The sequence below is a fragment of the Pelecanus crispus genome, chromosome 13 (genome assembly GCF_030463565.1).
Source record: "Pelecanus crispus isolate bPelCri1 chromosome 13, bPelCri1.pri, whole genome shotgun sequence".
Lineage (NCBI taxonomy): Eukaryota > Metazoa > Chordata > Aves > Pelecaniformes > Pelecanidae > Pelecanus > Pelecanus crispus.
In genome coordinates, this window is record NC_134655.1 from 53,702 (window position 1) to 76,377 (window position 22,676).

Below are 22,676 nucleotides of genomic sequence, written 5' to 3' on the forward strand. Positions count from 1 at the left end.
CGAGCCCTCGGCGCAGCCCCGCGCTCCTCAGGCAGCCCCCGCCGCCCGGCTCCGGCACACGGCACAGCACCCCCCCACGCCCCGGCTCCCCTCGCCGCCAGCTGCGACACGACACGGCACGGCACGACACCTCCGCAGGCACCGTCGCCCTCCCGGTCCATCGCTCGGCCCCCGCTAACCTTCTCCCTCGGTGCAGCCACAGCCCGGCCACCGCTCCACTCCTCCCTTGCCTCACACCGGCCCCTCCACGGCCCCCCGGGGCAGGGCAGCACCGGCAGCACCAGCCCCTCCACCGGCAGCCACCCCTTTACAGGGAGGGGCCCTGGCCATCAGCCTCACTGCCCGCACCTGGGGCTCCTCCAGCCCCGGCCCACAGCTGGAGCCCAGCAGGAAGGAACAGGGGGCCATTGCCTGACTCCCACAGCATGTCACCTCCTACCCTAGGCCCCATCACAGCCCCTTGCCCCGTGCAAAGGGAGCGCAAATGCAGCCGGCAAGTGTTTATTCAGTCACGCACATAACAAGTCCCGGGAGCAAGTCTGCTCTGCAGCTCGGGACCCCCAACACTCCCCCTGCCCCTGGGACACCCTGGCAGTGGTTCTGGGAGCCACGCTCGTCAGTTCGGTGGGGAACAGACAGCGGTGGATGATGCCAAAAATGAGGAGCGGGGCGCTGGACAGGGGGGTGTAGAGAGAAAGCACGAGGCAGGGAATGGGACAGCAAGAGAAGGACGGGGACAAGGGAGCCCGACAGAGGTGGAGAAAGAAGCAGCAGGGAGAGAGGCCGCAGAAAGGGGGAGAGGGAGCTGGACAGACACTGACAAAGAGGGACGGGGAGCAGGATGGAGATGCGGGAGAAACCTGGGACGGGCAGCAAGACAGAGAGAGAGGAGAGAAGAGCAGGTGCAGGAAGCTGGACCGAGAGACATGGGGAAAGACAAAACAAGCAGCAGCAAGAACAGGGCAGGGACAGGGAGCCAGGACAGCGAACAACGAAGGGAAGGGGCCGGTAGGGTGTGTGGGATGACAACACAAACCAAACCCCGCAGCTACATACTGCAGGGCGGAGAGGGAAGACTAAAGAAATAGGGACAGGGAGCCGGAAAAAAAAAGTGGGAGAGCAAAAAGGGTAGCAATGTGTACAGAAAGAAGAGGCAGGGGTGCAATTCTAAAATAGGGTCCTCGGGGAGCCAGAGACAGCGAGATGGACGAAGGACAAAAGCGACAGGCTACAGGGTGGAGAGCAAGGAATTCACGAACAGGGGCAGAGCGATGGTGCCAGAGAGAGACGGAGAAAGGCAAGCAAATAGTGTGGAGCTACAGGACAGAAAACGTGGAATGAAAGAACAACGAGAGGGAGCCCGGCAGAGAGAGACTGAGGGAAAAATCCAGACCGCAACCCCCATTCCCCAGTTCCCCTCCTCCGCTCGGGGGGGAGGAGGTCGAGAAATCGGGAGTGAAGTTGAGCCCGGGAAGAAGGGAGGGGGTGGGGGGAAGGTGTTTTAAGATTTTGTTCTTATTTCTCATTATCCTACCCCGATTTGACTGGTAATCAATTAGACTGGTTTCCCCAAGTCGAGCCTGAGTTTTGCCTGTGACAGTAATTGCTGAGCGATCTCTCCCTGTCCTTATCTCAACCCACGAGCTTTTCATTCTACTTTTTCTCTCCGCTGTCCAGCTGAAGAGGGGAGCGACAGAGCACTTTTGGTGGGCGCCTGGCATCCAGCCACGGGGGCACTGTGACGGACACAGAGAGATGGAGAAAAGGAAAAAGCGAAGGGCTACGCAGCAGAGAGGAAGGAATTAAAAACCAGGGATGGGAAGCAAAAAAAGAGCGAGATGGAGAAGGGGGCAGGGGGGAGCCATTGATGGCAAAAATAATGACGGGCTACAGGACACAGAGGGAGGAATGCAAAAGTAGTGGCCGGGTGCCGGGCAGAGAGAGACACAGAAGGAAAAAACTAGCCATGGGCTACAGGGCAGAGAGAGGGAGGACCTAAAAGATGGGGACAGGCAGATGCTCAGAGCAAGATGCAGAAAGGAGGTACAGGGGAGAAGGGGGTGGGGGGGGGCGGGCGGAAATTAACCCCCACAAAAAATTGCAGCGGCATGGGAAAGTGAGGGGGCCAGGGGCGGGGCAGGGAGGCAACCAGACACACGGGACGGGAGACAGGGCCCCGAGGGCCCAGAACTCACCGCAGCCTTCGCTCTCGGGAGAATTTGCCAGCTCGGACGCTTCCTTCTCCCTTCCTCTTCTGTAACTCCGGTCGCTTGGCTGTCCTCCACCTAAGAGGATACGGGGCTGTCTTACAGCTCTCACGAGACAAGGCTTCCTGGACGCAGCCTTGCTTGCTTCCTTGCTTGCTCGCTCGCTCACGCGCTACACGACTACAAAGAGGGATCCTTCCTCACCCGCAGAGGCAGGCACTCTCTTGCCTGCAGCGGGAGGCAGCTGCCAGCTGCACCCTCTTTATTTTATTCTTCAGCTGCTTTACCTGTCTCCGGCCTCCCCAGATTCAGCCGCGGCAGCTCCCGGCCACAGCCAGGAAGCGCTCTGCCTGCCCCTTTTCGCCCGTGCCGCCAGCAGAACGGGGCCAAAGGCGAAAACCACGCAAGTCCGAGCCAGGGGCAGTCAACAACGTCCCCGGAGAGGAACCAACAACTGAGTCCTCAGCACTGCCCCTGCGAGACAGAAAGAACAAGCCCCCATTTATCCACAGCGATGACTGACCGACTCTAGCTGCACATGGGGATGCGATGGGGAGCAGGACAGAGGAACGGAAAGAAAAAATAAGACGAGGGAGAAAGACAGAGGGGCAGAGAAAGAAAGGCACAGGGAAAAGGACAGCCAGATGCACTCATCACTAAAAAAAAGGCACGAGGAGCCCCGCAGGGACACGGTGGAAGAACAAACAGGGTCGGGGAGCAGGCCAGAGGGAAAGAGAGAGAAAGGGACGAGCAGGGAGCCCAACAGCTGGATTGAGAGAGAACCCGCATGTGAGGAATAAGGGAGGGAGGAAGAGAAAAAGATAGGGAACAAGCCAGAGAGATTGAGGGGGGAAAGAGAGGCACGGATCAGGACAAAGAGAGGGAGAAAGACAAACCAGCGCTGGGCTGCAGGATGAGAAGAAAGGGAGCGGGGCAGAGGGGAATAACGGGACGGCGAGCTGGGCAGGGGGATGTAGCGAGAAACAATGGGACAGGCAGCGGTACGGAGACATACAGGCAAAAAGTTAGGGGGAGGATGGAGAGTAGAGAGAAGAAGAGAAAAGGGACAAGGAGCAGGGCACAGATGGAGAAAGAAACATTAGAGAGAGGAGGAGAGGCACAGGACCAAGGCAGACAAATGGAGAAAGAAAAAAGGAAGGACAGAAGGAAGGGAGGGAGGGAGGAACAAAAAAAACAGTGATGGGCAGCGGGCCAGAGGGACAAGGAAAGAGAGGATGAAGGACGGAGCAATACAGAAACCAGGTGAGGGACAGGGAGCCAGGAAGCGGGATACTGCGTAAGAAAGAGGGACGGGGAGCAGGATGCCGAGACAGGTAGCAACCGAGAATGACAGAGAGGTGGAGCACGAGGAAAAAACAGGGCACAGAGGCAAAGCTGTAAATAACAGGGACGGGGAGCAGCACAAAGGCTCAGCAAGAGTAAGAGATGAACAGGAAGGGGGACATGGACCGCAAAATACAGAAGGAAGAAACCCAGCAACAGCGAGCAAGACAAAGGGATTGAGAGAGAAAGAGAAGGAAGTAAGGAGAGCGATAGGAAGGCAGGGACACGGAGTGGCACGTACAGGCGCAGTGAGGAAGAGAACGCCAGGGAACAGGCCACAGAAAGTCGGGGCGGGGGGGGGGGGGGGGGGCGCGGTAAAGAGGCAGATACAGATCAGGACAAAGAGATGGAAAAAGGAAAAAAACAGCGATGGGCTGCAGGACCAAGACAGAGAATGGAGGGGAAAAAAAAAAAAAGGGAGAGGGAGCAGGACAAAAGTGCAGAGAGAAAAAGGGAGCGGTAGAACAAGCAAGATGAAGGAAGAGAGGAAGAGGGAGTGGGAGAGAAGAATAGAAAGGAGAAGAGAGGTGCAGGGAAGGGGCGGGGGGACGGAAATCGCAGCAGCGTGGGAAAGCGAGGGGGCCAGGGGCGGGGCAGGGAGGCAATCGGACGCACGGGAGGGGAGACAGGGCCCCGAGGGCCCGGGACTCACCGCAGCTCTCACTCTCGGCAGAATTTGCCAGCTCGGACGCTGCTTTCAGCTTCTCTCCTCCCTTCCTCTGCTGTAACTCCGCTTGCTCGGCCGGCCTCCCCCTGAGAGAACACACGGGGCTCTCCCGGCTCTCCCGAGAGCACAGGCCCAGCGGGGCAGGCGACACCCCCGCACCCCCAAAGGGGCTCGCTCGCCTCACCGGGGCTCCTGCCCGCCGCCCGCCACCGCTCATCACGCCCAGCACCCTGCCGCGCTGCGGCGGCAGCCAAGGCTGCTGCGGCGGCGCTGCTGCCGACCCGCGCAGTGCCGGCGCTGCGGGAACCGCGCTCGCCTGGGGTCAGCACCGGCGCTGCTGTTCCGCCTCGTGCGCGCCGAGAGCACGCCCGGGGGCGGCAGCGGCGTTTCCTTACCGACGGGCAGCACCGAGCACGGCGGCATCGCGTGGCTGGTACCGACGGGCGGCCCCCTGGATCCCGTGGCCGCAGCAACGCGCATGGGCGGCTGCCGGTCTGCAGTACCGGACTGTGGTCACGGGGCGGCAGCAGCGGGCCCGGGGAAAGCGCCCCACGGCACCGTGCGCGGGGCTGGAGCTGCAGTACCGGACTTTGGTCACCGGGCGGCAGCACCGAGCGTGGGAAAGCGAACAACGGAGGGAAGGGGCTGGGGCTGGGGCTGGGGCGGGGGGAAACCACGCAAACCGAACCCCACAGCTACACGCTGCAGGGCAGAGGGGGAAGAATTAAAAAAATAGGGACAGGGAGCCGGAAAAAAGAGCGCGGGTGGGCACAAAAGGTAGCTATGCGTACAGAAAGAAGGGGGGGGTGGCAATTCTAAACTAGGGTCCGCGGGGAGCCAGAGACAGCGAGATGGACAAAGGACAAAAGCGACGGGCTACAGGGCGGAGAGCGAGGAATTCACGAACAGGGGCAGAGCGCTGGCTAGAGAGAGACAAAAGCTGGGGCTGCAGTACCCATTTTTGGTCACGGGGCGGCAGCAGCGAGCGCGGCAAAGCTCGCCCCCGCGCATGAGCGGGGCTGGAGCTGCAGTACCACATTTTGTTCACCGGGGGGCAGCACTAAGCGCTGGAAAAGAGCCTCGCTGCGCATGCGCGGGGCCGGAGCTGCAGTACCCACCTTTGTTCACGAGGCGGCAGCACTGAGTGCTGGAGAGCGCGCTACTGCGCATGCGCGCGACCGGAGCTGCAGTACCCACTTTTATTCACCAGGAGGCAGCACCGAGCGCGGGAAGAGCCCCACTGCGCATGCGCGGGCCCGGAGGTGTAGTACCGCATTTCGGTCACAAGGCGGCAGCACTGAGCGCGGGAAAACAGCCCCAGTGCCCATGCGCAGTGCCCCGGCCACCCGCAGCGTCTTCAAAATTCTTTTCCGCTTATTCCGCAGAACGAGAAATGACTGCTACCTCAGCCCCGTTTAGACCACCCAAAGGCGGCAGCTACTGACTGCGGGGGGCCCAAGAGCAGGGCTTATATTGCTCTGCCCTCTTCCCACTCGCGGCCCACGCGGCACGGCGTGCGCTGCTTCCATTGCCAGAAGCATCCCAGCGGCTCGACTATGTCGGGGGGGGGGGCGTACAGCGGCATCACCCCCTCAAAATGGGGGTGGTGGGTGCCCCGCTGGGACCCAGGGGAGCTCCCCTGAGGGACCCATGGGTCTGGGTGGCCCCCGAGGAAATTCCCACCTCCCTTCGGCGATTCCCCGACTCCCTTCGGCGATTCCCGGCACTCTTCGCCGATTTCCGGCACTCTTCGGCGCTCGCCGCCGCCCTTCGGCACTTGCCGCCTCCCTTCGGCGATTCCCGGCACTCTTCGGCGATTCCCGGCACTCTTCGGCGATTCCCGGCACCCTTCGGCACTCCCCGCCTCCCTTCGGCGATTCCCGGCGCCCTTCGGCACTCGCCGCCGCCCTTCGGCGATTCCCGGCACTCTTCGGCGATTCCCGCCTCCCTTCGGCGATTCCCGGCACTCTTCGGCGATTCCCGACTTCCTTCGCCGATTCCCGCCGCCCTTCGGCGATCGAGCGGGGCAGGGGCTGCAGTACCAAATATTGGTCACCGGGTGGCAGCACCGAGCCCCGGGAAAGAGCCCCAACTGCGCATGCACGGAGCCAGAGCTCCACGACCGCATTCGCACACCACGTGGCAGCACAGAGCGCGGCACAGCGCATGCGCGGGGCTGCCAGTGCCGGACCCGCTTTGGAGCGCCGGGCGGCCGCAGCGTCTTCAAAATTCTTTTCCGCTTATTCCGCAGAACGAGAAATGACTGCTACCTCAGCCCCGTTTAGACCACCCAAAGGCGGCAGCTACTGACTGCGGGTTGCCCAAGAGCAGGGCTTATATTGCTCTGCCCTCTTCCCACTCGCGGCCCACGCGGCACGGCGTGCGCTGCTTCCATTGCCAGAAGCATCCCAGCGGCTCGACTATGTCGGGGGGGGGGAGGGGGGGACGTACAGCGGCATCACCCCTCCAAAAGCGGGGTGGTGGGTGCCCCGCTGGGACCCAGGGGAGCTCCCCTGAGGGACCCATGGGTCTGGGTGGCCCCCGAGGGCAATTCCCACCGCCCTTCGGCGATTCCCCGACTCCCTTCGGCGATTCCCGGCACTCTTCGGCACTTCCCGCCTCCCTTCGGCACTCGCCGCCGCCCCTTCGGCGATTCCCGGCACTCTTCGGCACTTGCCGCCTCCCTTCGGCGATTCCCGGCACTCTTCGGCACTCCCCGCCTCCCTTCGGCAATTCCCGGCACTCTTCGGCACTCCCCGCCTCCCTTCGGCACTCGCCGCCCGCCCTTCGGCACTTCCCGCCTCCCTTCGTCACTCCCCGGCACCCCCCCAACCCCGCCGCCCGGCTCCGGCACGGCGCGGCACCCCCCCCGCCCCTGGGACACCCTGGCAGTGGTTCCGGGAGCCACGCTCGTCGGTTCGGCGGGGAACGGACAGAGGTGGAGGATGCCAAAAATGAGGAGCGGGGCGCTGGACAGGGGGGTGTAGAGAGAAAGCACGAGGCAGGGAATGGGACAGCGAGAGAAGAACGGGGACGAGGGAGCCCGACAGAGGTGGAGAAAGAAGCAGCAGGGAGGAAGGGACGCCGCAGAAAGGGGGAGAGGGAGCTGGACAGACACTGACAAAGAGGGACGGGGAGCAGGATGGAGACGCGGGAGAAACCTGGGACGGGCAGCAAGACAGAGAGAGGGAGGAGAGAAGAGCAGGTGCAGGAAGCTGGACCGAGAGACATGGGGAAAGACAAAACAAGCAGCAGCAAGAACAGGGCAGGGACAGGGAGCCAGGACAGCGAACAATGGAGGGAAGGGGTCGGGGCTGGGGGGGAACAACGCAAACCAAACCCCACAGCTACACGCTGCAGGGCGGAGAGGGAAGACTAAAGAAATAGGGACAGGGAGCTGGAAAAAAGAGTGCGGGAGGGCACAAAGGGTAGCAATGTGTACAGAAAGAAGAGGGGGGCCAATTCTAAAACAGGGTCCTCGGGGAGCCAGAGACAGCGAGATGGAGAAAGGACACAAGCGACAGGCTACAGGGCAGAGAGCGAGGAATTCACGAACAGGGGCAGAGCGATGGTGCCAGAGAGAGACGGAGAAAGGCAAGCAAATAGCGTGGGGCTACGGGACAGAGGACGTGGAATTAAAACACAAAGAGAGGGAGCCAGACAGAGAGAGACTGAGGCAGAGAAAGAAACAGAATCGCAACGTACCACAGGGCTGGAAGGAAGACCTTGACCACCTGCAGTACCAACTTTTGGTCCCCAAAATTTGTCATTTCGCCAACTTTCAAAGCTTGTTTTTTACTGGAACAGAGGGACCCATGGTGTTCTGTAGCTAGTGATGGGTACAGAGCTTTTCTTATATCTTTTAATTTATTCTTTTAATAGCAGCACATGTGGAGAGCCAGGCACCTGCCCCACACAGCCTCCGCTGTGCTTCTGCCGGATGCAGCCCGGTGCATCGTGAGGTCCTGGGCAAGGTTGTGGCTGCAATCCAGTGACCCGGGCAGCAGCCAACAGAACAGGGGGACCTGGCACAAAGCATGGATGCGGTGACAGCAGCAAGAACACCTGCAGCACCTCAGGACGACGAGTCGCCCTTAGCTGTAGAGCCTCAGAGCGAGGCCAGCACAGACCCTCTTGTCCCTTTGGCATGCGAGGATGGAGACCATCAAAGAGAGGCCAGCACAGCCATTTGTCTCCCTGGCAGCGCACAAGGATGAATCGACTTCTTCATTGCCTCAAAACCCTCCGGCAGATGCTGGCACACCCCACCTTGCCCCAGCAGTGGACAACGAAGGACACACAGCCATTTCTCCCTTGGGTTGGGACCCTCGGCACCAGGTGAGCCAGGCACGCATGGCCAGCACCGGGCATCCCAAGGCACCAGATGCAGACGCAGCGCCTGGGCTGTGCAGCAGGGAGATGCCTGGTGCTCTCCATGTCATCCCACTGACATCCCCTGCTTCCCCTGCCCGTGCTCCTGCTCTCCCTGTGCAGGTGTCCTCAGAGCACAGAGGTCGCACAGCCCTCCTCCAGCTGCAGGGACGCACCCAACAATGACCCAGCTACATCCCTGAGCCGAATGCCACCCTGGCGAGGGCAGGCCTGGCTTGGCCACCCTAGCGAGCCGCACCCAGGCCAGCCCAGCAGCACTGTGCGCGCAGGGGCTGGCCATCCCCTGGCCACCCTCCCTGGGGAAAGCACCTCGCTGGTGCCAGCTTCAGGTGGGTCCGCAGAGATGGCGGCTGGCCGAGCCTGCGCAGTGTCCAGAGGGAGCAGCACAGGGAGGCACAAAGGGATGGATGCATGGACAGCACCCCAGGCATTCAGCTGCCCTGAGGACATCATGCTGCCGGCCTCTGCTTGGTTGTGGACGCCTTCTGAGGCCAATAAAAGATGACAATTTTCCTCCAGTGCTTGTCTGTGCGTGGTTCATCTCAGGAGAAAGATGGATGCAGGCAAGGCCCATGCTGGCAGGCAGAGCTGGAGAGCCCCCCTGCTCCCTCTTGTCCAGGCTGAGCAGAGCCCATGCCCTCGGCCTCTGCCTGTGCCTCTGGCGCTCCAGCTCCCAACCAGCTGGGACCTCCGCTGGCCTCGCTCCACAGTGCCCATGTCTGCCTGGACCCTGGCAGCCCCAGCCCGCATCCAGTGCCCAGGCACAGCCTCCCCTGGGCCCAGCGGTGCAGAACAGCCCTTTCCCGTCATGCCACCTGCACCCTTGCTAGCACAGCCTGGGCTGCAGGACTGCCCTTGCTGCCTGGGCACACTGGCCACCCTTGCCCATCTTGACCTCCAGGGCCTTTCCTGCAGCCACTGCTGCTCTCCAGCCATCCGGCCCCCACCTCCTGTGGGGCATCAGCCCATCCCTGGGTCAGGCCTTGGTGCTTGCCTTTGCTGGACTTCCTAGTGTCCCCAGCAGCCCATTCCCCTGCCCTGGGCCAAGTCCCTCCCAGGAGCTGCCCAGCCTCCAGCACCACCACTGCCACACCCAGCACGGGGGGACCCCGCTGCCCGGGCTGTCAGCGTGATCCCCCACACGCTCCACCTCGGGAGAAAGGCACTGAAGAAGAGCAGCCCGCGAGTGATCTCCCCAGTAAGCAGCCACCAGCTGGGCTCGGGATGCTGCGTGCCACCACACCCAGAGCCCAACCCGCCAGGCAATGCACCACCCACCCCAGCACTGGTCACAGAGCCTCCCCTCTCTGCCCAGTCCCATGGCCGGGGGCAATCCCAAAGGGCCTCAAGCCTGTCTGGCACCACTGGCCCCAGGGAGAGCACAGCTGGCTTGTCCCTGTCCCCTGCTCCTCCAGCGTATCCCTGGGAACCATGTCTGGGAGTGTTTGTGCCAACACCTTCCCAGGGATGAGGCAGCCTGGAGGTTCTCCCACTGCTCCTCCTTGCCTCTCTGAAGATGGCTCTGGCAGTTGCTCAGATTGCCAGGAGCCCCCCCGCCAGATCAGCAGGCCCTTCCAGAGAGCAGAGCGTGGCTTTGCACTGGCACAGCACAGCTTCTCCCAGCCCTGGGATGCTCCCCAGCCGGTCACACAGCCATTAGGTAAACGGTTTAATTAATGTACTGAAAGGACCACTGCTGGCCCGAGCTGGAGTTCACCCGCTGCTCTGCTTGGCTGCCAGTCTCTTGTCTCTCTCTTCAGCAATGGTCAGGCGGATGCCCTTTCCACGGGGCAGGGAGATCCACGGCTTGTTGCCCTGCAGAAAGGGAGAAGCAGCCACTTCACACCATGAAACCTGGACAGGGGCAGAGCTCTCCCTCTCAAGAGGGAAAAGCAGCAGCAGTCAGCCCCTGCCCATGCTGGGCCACATACACATGGCTGTGGCATCAGCCCAGCAGAAGCCCCTCAGGAAGGTGCTGAAGGTGTACAGGCCTACATCTGCGTCTTTCGGTCACACCCATGACGAATGCACTTCAGCCAAAACTGAAACACGCTCCCCTTACCAACCTGGACAAAAGAGCCCATCAGGGATGGCGAGAGAACAGAGGTGTTGGGGGAGAGGGTGCTCTCAGTCAGAGCACCTGCCCAGGTCACATCAAGATCTGAGCACTGCTCAGCTCCAACTCTCAGGGGGGTTTACAAAACCACAGGGCTGCTTCTTGAAAATGCCCCCATTCCTAAACTTACAGACGCCTCCCCTTCCCAGAGCAGTCAGCCTGGAGTAGGCAGAACCACAGGGAGCAGAGCCAGAACTGATGCCAGCACTGGAGCTTCGCTGTGTGGGAAGGCAGGTGCCTACAGAAGACACCAACACCTCTTTGCTTCACCCAGCAGCCCCCAACAACAGGAGAGAACCCACCCGCCTTGTGTCCGCGCAGGCTTACTTTGCCAATAACGAAGATGTTGGAGAGCCTGGTGGCAAAGCTATTGCCGTTGGCGTCCTTCACGTGAACCACATCAAATGACCCAGGGTGTCTCTCCCGGTTGGTGATCACCCCAATACGACCCAAGTTGGCGCCGCCGGTCACCATGCACAGGTTACCTGGGGTGAAGGAAGATGGGTGTGACAAGAGCTGGTGCAAAGTGCCGTGGTGAAGCCCTTCCGCTTGGGCTCTTCGAGGAGCACTGCTGCAGAAGTGCAGGGACAGAGCCGCACTGGCCAGTGGAGCACCTGGTGACACCTATATCCCACAGGAACCCTGGCACACCTCGAGGAGCCAAACAGCTCTCTGGCCCCAAGGCCCGTACCAAACATTCCCCACCACCTTCAAAGTTGTTGTCAGCACCACAGAGGTGTTCCTGTATCACTTGTCCTGGCACTGCTCATGGCTCTGCAGCTGAAACCTTCTCCCACAGCAAAGAGCCAGGAATCTCCCCATGGCTGCCCAGAGCTTTCCGCTCATAGCCCCGCGAGAGCTGGGCTTAAGCAACCTCTCCACCAGCTCGCTGCTTCTACCTGGTGCCTGCTCGCTCTCAGAATCGCTACAAGTCCCTACACCAAACACCTCCCACTGCCAGCACATGGGAGGAATCCCTGCTCCAGCTCCAGGTGGAGATGCCTCAGGGAAACAGCCCCTTTCCCAAGGCTGCCACCACTGCCTCTCTACTTTAGAGCAAAGATGTCTGGTATTTGTATTTAACTTCCACGTTGCTCTCCACGGTGGGGAAGAGTGTAGTGTTCTACATAGGACGCAAGACCTACCTGTGTCAAACTTGATGAAATCTGTGATCTTGCCTGTCTCCAGGTCAATCTGGACTGTATCATTAACCTTGATGAGGGGGTCCGGATAGCGGATGGTGCGGGCATCATGGGTGACCAGATGAGGGATTCCTTTGGTGCCCACGAAGATCTTCCTCACCTTGCACAGCTTGTACTGCAAAGAAAACCCAACAGTGTTCAGCTGAGGCAGCGAGCGGCACCATGGACCAGGGGACTCTTGTCCCCAGAGAGCTGCCAGCCACAGCAGGCCTCGACCCCAAGCAAAACACCCAGACACTCCAGGGCTTGCAGCAGGAGCCAGGCAGCAACTTGCCCAGCTCACTGCCCCAGCCATCCCTCTCATCAGGGTGCCACACAGCTATGCTACAGCCCCACCGGAAAACACCTGCGCTTCGGGAACAGCTGCCCACGCCAGGGTTCGGCCTCCCCACAAACACTGGCTGCATTTTCCCAGGAAAGCATACACCAGGGCAGTTTCCTCATTTTGCCCTGAAGCCTGTGGTCACACAGCAGAGGCAGAGGCTGCCTTTCTTCAGGACCCAAGAGATCTGTACCCCTCCTCCAGGGGACCCTGGTCTCCCTCCTGCCTTTCAAGCCCAACCCCTTCACAGCCACTTTGGGACTCGTGTCAACGCAGAGTGGTAGCCAGAGGTAAAAGCGTACCATGGGAGGGCGGAGAGGTCCCAAATGCACACTACAGCTGGCTACTGCACAGCCAGCTCTCCCCTCAGCATCACTGCGTGCCCACACAGCCTGCCCTGAGGAAGGACACGTGAAGGGGAGCGCGGACTCGCAGCTCAGGCACGCCAACGTGCTTGGGTTAAGGAAACATGTGCAGGAGTTGCTCCCCGACACCCAGGGCCAGAGGGCAGTTTTGTAAACACTTCTATTACAGACCTGGGAAGGAGTTCAAGGCCTTTGCACCACAGGCAGTACCCTGGTTCTGATCACTGTTAGCTTGCAGAGCCCTACACTAAGGCTCACCATGCCACAGCAGAGCCACCCCCACCCCAAAGCTCCCTGCGAAGGTAACCCAGCCCATGCCAACAGCGGTCATTTCAAGCACCAGACAATGCACCTGCAGTCATCTGGGAGTTGCTCTCACGTCACCCAAAGATTTCCCCCGCCAAAGGCTTTGGACCCCAATCCTGAAGACCCTGATCTCAAGGGTGGCATGGACTCAGCTTTCGGGGAAAAAAGCCCGTTCAGGAGATGCCAAAGAGGAAACATCACCCTGATCAAATCCAACTGGGCCCACGCTCACACCAAGCTGAAGCTCCTCACCTTGGCCTCTTCAGCTGTGATGCGGTGAACAGCAAATCGGCCCTTAGTATCATACACCAAGCGGAAATGCTCGCCTGTCTTCTCAATGCTGATGACATCTGATTTCAGAGATGAAAATAAAAGAGCAGCTGTTATCAGCTATGTTACCCAACACCTCAGCACAAAGCTCACATTTAAAAAGAACCAGGGACTACTGAACAACGCTTCAGGCGTGAATGATGAGGTCAGTATCTCCTCTTGACCACATGCTCACATCTTTTACTGTGATACAGTGCAAATTAGCAAAAACTGCCAAAGGCTGAAGTCTGAACAGCAATTTATGCATATGCAAGCAGGCAGTTACAGGCTACAGATGTCTGGCTTTGGTATGCATTGCAGTGCGTAACTCCAAACTAAATAACAACTGCTTACACTTATCTTTCCTTCAACTCCACCGGGGAAGCACCTTTCCCCCCAAATCGTGCCAGCCTCACAAAACAACCCCCCGCCCAGTGCAGCAGAGCTGCCTAAGGTACCTGCCCCAGCCCCCCCCGCTCACCCATGAAGCCCGCAGGGTAGGTGATGTCTGTGCGGACTTTGCCATCTATCTTGATGAACCTCTGCATGCAGATCTTCTTGACCTCATCTCCTGTCAGAGCATACTTCAGCCTGTTCCGCAAGAAGATGATGAGCGGAAGGCACTCCCTCAGCTTGTGAGGGCCTGTCGATGGACGGGGTGCCTGCAAATAGAAGCTTTCTGCTGGGCGCTCAAGCACAACAGCAGCATCGACTGTCCCCAGGAGAAAAATGCTACTGCCCCAACAGCTCTCGCAGCAGCACCCGAGGACAGCTGCGTGGAGCCTAACTGCTAAGCAGGCAGTGACAGGCTGCAGGTATCTTTTCTCAGTATTCACAGCGCCTTTCCCCTGAGTCTTGCCAGCCTCACAAAACACTGCCCCCAACACAGTACAACCATCTACTAACCCATCTCAGCGAAAGAAAAACACAACAAGAAGCAGGTTAAAAGAGAGCAGCCAACTACCCCGCTGCCATATCCGCTGCAAACGGGGGAAACACGAAAACCGCCTGCAAAGCCCCTAACAGCAAGCACCCCCTTCTGCCCTGCACCGCCCAACTGCCCCAGCTCACCGCCATCCCCCGAGCAGCACCCCTGAGCACGCCCGCCCGCCCACCCCGTCAGTGAGACTGCGAAGCTGCCTGGGCCCGCAGAGAGCGGGAAAGGCCGCTGCCGCGGGCAGCCCAGGCCCAGGCCCGGCCCCATCCCCGGCCCAGGCCCAGGCTCAGGCTCAGACCCAGACCCAGACCCATCCCCGGCCCCGGCCCAGGCCCGGCCCCGGCCCCGGCCCGCACTCACGAAGACTCCCGTCAGCTTGTCCAGCATCCAGTGCTTGGGCGCAGCCACGCGCTTCAAGTGCTTCTTGGGGCCGCGGGCCTACGGAACGGAACGGGACTCGTTACGGGCCGCCGCCAGGCCCGGCCCCCCCCAGCCGCCCCTCCCCGGCCCCCCCGGGCTCCCGCCCGCCCCGGCCCTGGCGGCGGGCTCCATCCCACGCCCCTCGGCGCGGCGGCGGCGGCGGCAGCCCGCGACGGGCGGTGGATGGCAGCGGATGGCGGCGGGGAGCGGCCGCGCCGCGCTCTCACCATGGCTGCGCTCCGCCGGGAAAGGGCTGCCGCTTCCGGTCCGCCGCTGATATCCGCGGGCGCGGCGGCCGCGCCCCCGGGCGCCCCCTGCCGTCCCGGAGGTCCGGCGCCGCCCGGTGCCAGGGCAGACGGGGTGCGTGTCCCTCCCACGCGGGACAGGCCTGGCACTCCCCGCGGTGCCCCGCCGACGTGCTGCCCACGGGAGGTGAGGCGGGGGTCCGGGAAGCCCCCACCAGCAGGGCCGGGTGCCCCGTCCCCTCCCCGCTGCAAGCGGCCTCGATGGGGGCGCTCCGCTCCCGGCAGCGGGCGGCTGTGTCAGCGCCGGCTGGGCACGGGGGTCGCGGGGGCGTGGGGAGGGTGACCGCACACCTCCCGGCCCTCGCCGGTGCCGTGGGACAGCCCCCCACGTTGTGCCCCTGCGGTTTGGGAGAGTGTGTAAGGGTGTCGGGGGTAGCACAACACCCCCACCCCCTCCGGGAGCCGAGCCGGGGGGACACGCGTGCCGGGCCGCCGCCCTCCCCTCGCCCACGGCCCCTCCCGGGGTGGAGCTGGGACCCCACGCAGCTCCCCCGAACCCGACTCCGAGCCTGAGCGCCCGCTCCCGAAGGCACCTCGGGGGCCAGCGGTCCCCGGCTGGGCTCCCCGGCGAGGCTGGCGCGTCCCCCCGCGGTACCGGGGTCCCCGGGGCACCCCCAGCGCCCCGCCGGGCAGCCGCGTGGAGCGGCCCCGCACCGGGCGGCCCCCGGCGGCTGCTCGCAGCGTCGCTCCCGCAACGGGGCGCGGGCGGGACAGCGGCCCCATCCTCGGGGGTGACACGACGGGGATCCCGCGCAGGTGGCACCCCTGGCACGGGTGGCACCCCTGGCTCCGCCGTGAAGCCGGAAGGAGGCACGGGAGCTGCGGGGGGGCAGATCCTCCTCCCACCCTGAGCCGCTTCCCACGGGGTCCCCCGCGGAGATGGACCCCTTTGCCCCCGCCCCAGCCCCAGCGCTGAGCTGGACAGGGAAAGGGGCACAGCCGGGGGGACACCGGCCCTTCCAGATTTTATTAGATAGCAGCTTGAACGCTCCGCCTGCCCGGCCCAGCGAGGCGGCTCCGCGTCGGGGGCGGGCAGCGCGGCCCCGCCTCTCCTCCAGCGCCGCGGGCGGCCCCGTCCCACCCCGGCCGGGCTCCGAGCGCTCCCCGCGCCCCCACCCCACCCGCAGCGCCGGCCCTCGCCCCCCGTGGGGCAGCCGCGGCGCTCCCCGCGCCCAGCGACACCGGGCCGCGGGTCCCCGGTGGAACGGGGCGACGCGGGAGCCGCCCCGCCGCCCTCCAGCCTCAGCAGCCGGCCGGCAGGTCCGCGGGGAAGTCGAACTCGTGGTGGCCGAGCCAGAGCTCCGGCAGCTCGTCCGCCCTGTCCAGGCCAAGCTCCAGCACCAGCGCCCTCAGCACCTCCTCGTCCACCGGGTCCGAGTCGATGATGCCGGGGCCGGCGGCCGGAGGGGGGCGGCTCCCCGCGCCCCGCGTATGCGTCCCCAGGCTCCAGCCGGGCAGCGGGCCGGGCTCCGGGGGGCGCCGGGCTCCCCCCGCCGAGCGGTGCTGGCTGCTGAGCTTCTGGAGATGCATGCTGGCCAGGAGCTGGGGACCCGCCTGCAGGGCCGAGGGGGCGGCGGGGGCCGGCGGAGCCCCCCCCGCGGCGGCCGGCAGCTCCCCGGCCCCGGTGCCGGAGGGGTAGCGCAGCGTCGCCGCCACCTCGCGGTCCTTCGTGCCCCGGGGCGGGGACCGTAGCGAGCTCATCTCCGCCGGGGCCTGCGGGGACACAGCGGCGCTCAGCGGGGCGCGGGATGCCGCCCCCCCCCCCCCCCCCACCGGCGGATGGGGTCCGGCGGGGTCCCCGGCCCGGGGGGGAGGCTGGAGCGGGGCGGGGAGCGGCGCCCCGGCTCCCCCCCGCGCTTACCTGGGCGGCCCCGCTCCCCGCTCGGTTCCGCTCCCCGCACGGCCCGGGCAGCCGCCGCCGCTGCTGCCGGATTTATAGCGGGCCCGGTGCGGCCGGGCCGCGGGGAAAGGCGAAGCGGAGCGGGGCCGGCGGGCGGACGGGGCGGGCTGGGAGGGATGGGACGGGGCGGGACGGCCCCCGGGGGCGGCGCCGGCAGCGCCTGCCCCTCCGGCCCCCGGCCGGACCCCCGTGCCCCCCACTTCCAGGCTGGGTCCCTCCGTGTCCTCCCCGTTCAGGCTGGGACCCACCATGTCACCCCATGCAGGCTGGTACCTCCCACGCTTCCCCATCCAGTCTGGACACCCCCAACCCCCTCCACGTTCTCCCACCTGCCTCCCAATCTCTTTGGTCACCCCCATGTCCCCCTCCATCCAGGCTGGGACCCCCCCATGTCTCCCCCCATCCAGGCTGGGACACACTTGCAATACCTATCCAGGGTGGGGTGCAAGAAGGGGGTTAATCGGTGCCAGGGCTCGTGAGGGAGGGTGACATGGGCTGGTGCCCTCAGCGGGCCAGAGGGGGATTTGGGTGTGAGGGGGTCCGCTGAGAGGGCACTGGGGGTACCCCCAAGCCTTTGTCCCACGTTTTGCAGTTTTGCTTTGCACTGAGCTGAGCTCGTTGTCTCTCTGCTTTCGGGGATGTGGATGGAGATGGTGGAGGGCGTGCTTTACCCTGTGCTTCCATTTCCCCAGCTGTCTGTGGGTGGGCAACCTGCCTGGTTTAGGGTGCCATATCCCCACAGTCCCATCCCCGGGTGCAGCTCTCCCTGCACCTCACCTAAACCCCATTTAGTGCCACAATGTTTGACACTCGGGGGGGGTTCCTATTGTTTGTTTGTTTTCCCAGTTGTGTTCCTGAAGCAGCTCCTGCAGCTCACAGGGCCGTCTGTGCCTGGTGCAGGGACAGAGCACGTGGGGCCCCAAGGTGGGTCAGAGGGGGCAGCCGGCCAGCTTTTCTGATCTCTCATACCCCACTTTTCTCCTGGCTGAACGATCCCAGGGCTGACACCTCCCCTGGGCACCGAGAACCTTTGCTGTGCAGCGGCAGCACCAGCATCCTGCCAGCGGTCACCAAACAAGGCTGGTCTCGCCCCACCCCACTGCAGTGGGTGCTGGGGGGACACGGGGGAAAGCAGGGAGGGGGTCAGGAGTCACTCTGCGGGAACATGGGAGCCATGTCTAGCTGAACTCCCTCCACGCTGGATTTCCTGTTGTTTGGATCAGCAGTGAAAAACAAGAGACCAAAACAAAGCCAGGCCAGGCTGGGAGTCCCTTCGTCTTGCTATTTATTCCAGCGTAATCTAATTAAAGCAACAGGAAATATGCTTTCCCACAGCGACTGGACATCTTTAAAAAGAAACAGCACAAATAAAAGCTCCATGGGCCAGGTGAAGGAGGGGACAAGGGCAGCAGAGGCCAGGCTCCACGGCCCGAGGCACTGGCAAGGATCTGCCCCAGATATCTGTGTACCTGTGCCCTTGCCGAGATGCCTCGCTGAGATGCTGCGTGGCAGCTCTGTGGGGCACTGGGGCATCTGGAGGTTCATCCCAGATCTGCTGGGACAGGAGCTGCCACCCTGCTCTGCATCTCCCTCGACACTCTGGAGAGCATCCCCAGGGTCCGGCCCCTCCGCACAGGATTTCAGGAGCCCACCCATCGCCAGGGGTGGGGGGTGTCTGTGCTGCCTTATGTGATGGGGCTGGAAGGGACGGTCACAAACGCAACTGCAGATGTTCGCTTTCCAGCGCTGGCTAGACCTCCGCTGAACGCGTGAAGTGCTGTGGAAAAGAGCACTGGCAGGGCAGGGTGGGTACAGGAGGAAAGGAAAGGGCTGAAGCAGTATTTAAAATACTTTATTTTAAAAAAATTCCCAGTTAAAACCACAATGACCATGCCTTTCTGTGGGTAAAGAGGCACAGCCCATGCCCCGGGCCCCAGTTGGCCCTTGGCACCGCTCCCCCCGTGGGCAGCTCAGAGGTCGTGCTCCTGTCAGGAAGGCAACGCAGCGCTGGGCTCCAGCTGGGGAGGGTTCACAGCTCTGAGCAGCCCCTCTCTTAAAAAACCTTTAAAACCAGTTGTGAGAATAAACTCTGTGGTATTAAAAAAAGAAAGAGAAAGGAGCAAGGGAGGCTCTGTCAGCTCTGGAAGGCTGTGACTGGAGAGCCCACACTCCTGCCTGGGGAGAGCCATGGTGCTCATGGTGCGCAGCAGCTTTTCTTCTTTAAAGAGAAAAAAATCAACCAACCAACTAATTTCTTCCAAATTTCCCCCACAGCCACAAATTTCACCAGCTGCTCACATAAACACGCCATCTTCCCCACGGGAAATGCTCTTGCGGAAACCTGAGCCTTCCTTCTCCGCTAAACAACATGCTTCAGATTCCCTGCAAATAAAAGGAAGCAGAAAAGGATATTTCCACTGGTATTTCAGCCTGACGGAGTGGCCTAGCCAGGGGCAGGGGTGCCACCCCTACGCCTGATGGACTGGGCAGCGATACAGGAATCCAGCCCCAGCGCAGACCCTGGTCTCCGCTGGCCCCTCGCTCCCTTCGCGGCGGCTGCTGCCCTCCTCCGAGCCAGACCTGGTGAACCACCAAAGGGAGACCCTGCCACTGCTTCTGCTACGAGTCTCTCCTGCAGGCTGATGGCTGGTTCGGGATTCATGAGCCAGCACTGGAGGAGCACAGGCTCACTCCCTGCTGCCGTGTCCTTCCTGCAGCCTGGAGGTGCTGCCGGGAGCGTGCAGCATAGATCCCTCGCTTCCAGCTCTGGAGCGATGCTGTTCCTCCTCCCATCCTGGACAGGTCAGGGGCGATGTGCCCTCCCTAGGATTGGCCTGTGCTTGGGAATGGACACCCCAGGGCATCCACTGCCATCACACCTCCCACCCACCTCCTCCTACTTCGCTGCTAACACCAACACAGCACAACATTCACAGAGTTAAAAGGGCTGTGGAGCCCTGCCTTGCTGCCCCCAGCTCCTCCTGGGGACAGGGATGAGACAGATGGGCAAGGGCATCAAACAAGGCTGGCAGGAGCTGGCAGGGCTCACCCAGCTGCCTGCCCTGGACTCCAGCAGCTTTCAGTCTCCTGCCTGGCTAGAGGACTGCCCCAGCTCCTGAGGAAATGCATGGAGATCAGGTGGGGAACCATCTTCCTTTGCCCTCAGGCAAGCCCCAGCCCTGCATGCAGCTTTGAGAAGAGCAAGGAGGCTCTGGCTCTGCCCCAAGGGCCAACAGAGGGATGCCAGTGCCGCAGGAGCCGGCCTCAGGGACGCTACACACGCTCCTGCCAAATGCAGACCAGGGTCTCTCTAGTTCTAGTTAAGCTGCAATTGCCTTGGGAGCCCGTAAGTCAAGCATCCATAGGGAACGGGGTTTATAACTGCCTCGTGCCCCATGTAGCACTTTGACAGGTGACAGTAAAGAGGAGGACTGGTCTTTTGTGACATGACAAAGAAGGAAACAAAAATCATCATGTGTAGGAGAGAAAAGGAGTGGGGGAGCTGTGTGTAACAAAGCACAGCAGTTGCAATCAGGCAGTGGACCGAACGTTCCCAAAGAAGGGTTTCAACAGACCCACACTGAAGTCACCCATCTCCAAAGGATGGGCACAGACCAGTCCTGCAGGTTTGCACCTCCTCCCAGGCAGCGGTCCCTCACACAGGCATGGGGACAACTGCCTTAAGGTGATCCAGGTGAGGCTGGTAGTGTGCCACGTTACAAGCCCGCTTCAGCAAGCATGGAGCCTAACCACTTGCCTTTTATTCATCTCTCCATAAGACACCAGAAGTCATGGCTGTTTTCTGAGTTGCTTCCACAGAATTGGAGCATCCGTGCTCTCTTGGGAGCAAAGGATGGGAACTTTGCTCCAGGGCAAAGCACCGCCTCAGAGAAAAGACATGTGCCAGGACTGACTGTGTGCCAGGGATATTTTTGCATTGCAGGGTTCACTCTCTAACTGACAAGCTCCAACCAAACTTGCATGCAGGAGGAGGATGTGAGCTTATGGTATAAGCACGCAGAACTTTGACTTTTGATGAAACAAATGGTGATTTAAACCAAAGAGGCAGAGGAAGGTGTCTCCTACTCTATGTCAGGCTTGTAACCGGTGATGAGTGTACATGTGGGAAGTGGTAGCCCACCAAACTGCGGTAATGGGACTGTCAGCACCTGGGAAGCATGTCTAGGAGTCAAAAGTGGGCTGGGGACTGGAGAGGCTGGGGAAAAACTAGGCTGGGGAACTGAAAAGCTAGCCATGGTGCAGGGGAAGAGCTACATATGCAAGCTCTCCCCTCCTGAACTCAGACACTGTGGTACGAAAGGGAATGGAAAACCATGCATCAGAAGCAGCTGGAACATATTCCCCTGAGAGCATCTGCTTCTCATTCAGCCCTACACAGCCTCCAGGTCCTCCTGCATCCAGACGTTAACCCCCAGCTCCAGGCAGTCCACTGAGAGATTTCTCTCTTATTGACAGGGTAATCCCAGCCATGGTACCTTCCCTGCATCCAGGCTGAGACGTGTGCTCACGCCCCCAGCTTTTTCTGTCTGGCTGTAATTAGCTGCCCTCCTCTGTAGGAAGCCCTTGTGTGGGCACATGTGTCTGAGGCTGATGACACCCACAACCACGTGCAGCAAGCATTTCATCTCACTGAATGCATCTCAGAATCACAGAAGGGTTTGGGTTGGGAGGGACCTCTGAAGACCATCTAGTCCAACCCTCCTGCTGTGGGCAGGGACATCTTTCACTAGATGAAGTTGCTCAAAGCTCCATCCAACCTGACCTTGGACACTTCCAGGGATGGGGCATCCACCGCTTCTCTGGGCAACCTGCTCCAGTGTCTCACCACCCTCATCAAAAAACATTTCTTCCTTATGTCCAACCTAAACCTACCCTCGTTCAGTTTAAAACCATTGCCTCTTGTCCTGTCACAACTGGCCTTGGTAAAAAAATCTCTCTCCATCTTTCTTCAGAGCCCTCTTTATATATTGAAAGGCCACAATAAGGTCTCCCTGGAGCCTTCTCTTCTCCAGGCTGAACAAGCCCAACTCTCTCAGCCCTTCTTCCTAGGAAAGGGGTTCCAGCCCTCGGACCATTTCCTTGGCCTCCTCTGGACCCGCTCCAGCAGGTCCCCGTCCTCCCTGTGCTGGGGACCCCCGAGCTGGATGCCGGGCTCCAGGGGGGTCTCACTAGAGTGGAGTAGAGGGGCAGAACCCCCTCCCTCGACCTGCTGGCCACGCTGGGGGTGATGCATCCAGGATAAGATTGGCTTTCTGCGCTGCAAGCACACGTTGCAGGCTCATGTCCAGTTTTTCATCCACCAGTACCCCCAAGTCCTTCTCTGCAGGGCTGCTCCCAACCCATTCATCCCCCAGCCCGTACTGATACCAGGGGCTGCCCTGACCCAGGTGCAGGACCTTGCACTTGGCCTTGTTGAACTTGATGAGGTTCACGTGGACCCAACTCCTCCAGCCTCTCAAGGTCCCCTTGGATGGCATCCCTTCCCTCAAGCATATCAATTACACCACTCAGCTTGGTATCATCTGCAAACTTGCTGAGGGTGCACTCAATCCCACCGTCATGCCATTAGTAAAATTATCAGTCCCAGTGCAGACCCCTGAGGGACACCACTTGTTACTGATTTCCACTTGGACACCGAGTCATTGACTACAACTCTTTGGATGTGCCCATTCAGCCAATTCCTTATCCATTTAACACTCCATCCATCAAATCCATACCTCTCCAGTTTAGAGACAAGGATGTTGTGTGGGATCATGTCAAAGGCCTTATGGAAGTCCAGGTAGATGACATCAGTTGCTCTTCCCTTATCCACCAATGCAGTCACTCCATCATAGAAGGCCACCAGATGAGTCAGGCATGACTT

At 61.4% G+C, this 22,676-nt stretch overlaps 3 protein-coding genes across 6 annotated transcripts in view; all 3 read right to left on the reverse strand.

The window, feature by feature from the left end:
* Nucleotides 1-10,266: 10,266 nt before the first annotated feature.
* RPS4X (ribosomal protein S4 X-linked) lies at nucleotides 10,267-14,843 on the reverse strand. Its single transcript, XM_075720520.1, has 7 exons — nucleotides 14,815-14,843; nucleotides 14,528-14,605; nucleotides 13,712-13,892; nucleotides 13,174-13,271; nucleotides 11,872-12,043; nucleotides 11,054-11,211; nucleotides 10,267-10,425 (listed from the first exon to the last, which is right to left on the reverse strand). Exons 1-7 carry the CDS (start codon nucleotides 14,815-14,817, stop codon nucleotides 10,324-10,326), a joined length of 792 nt encoding a protein of 263 aa, XP_075576635.1. The 5' UTR covers nucleotides 14,818-14,843; the 3' UTR covers nucleotides 10,267-10,323.
* Nucleotides 14,844-16,134: 1,291 nt separating this feature from the next.
* Nucleotides 16,135-16,593, reverse strand: CITED1 (Cbp/p300 interacting transactivator with Glu/Asp rich carboxy-terminal domain 1). The gene has a single exon (XM_075720384.1). It carries the CDS (start codon nucleotides 16,591-16,593, stop codon nucleotides 16,135-16,137), a length of 459 nt encoding a protein of 152 aa, XP_075576499.1.
* Nucleotides 16,594-19,046: 2,453 nt separating this feature from the next.
* The window catches only part of HDAC8 (histone deacetylase 8), a 39,882-nt gene continuing 36,252 nt past the window's right edge, over nucleotides 19,047-22,676 (reverse strand). For all 4 annotated transcript variants that reach the window (XM_075720502.1, XM_075720503.1, XM_075720501.1 and 1 more), the window contains one exon: nucleotides 19,047-19,174. In XM_075720502.1, the coding sequence (XP_075576617.1) occupies nucleotides 19,152-19,174 (23 nt within the window). In that variant the 3' untranslated portion in view covers nucleotides 19,047-19,151. The remainder of the gene's footprint in view (nucleotides 19,175-22,676) is intronic.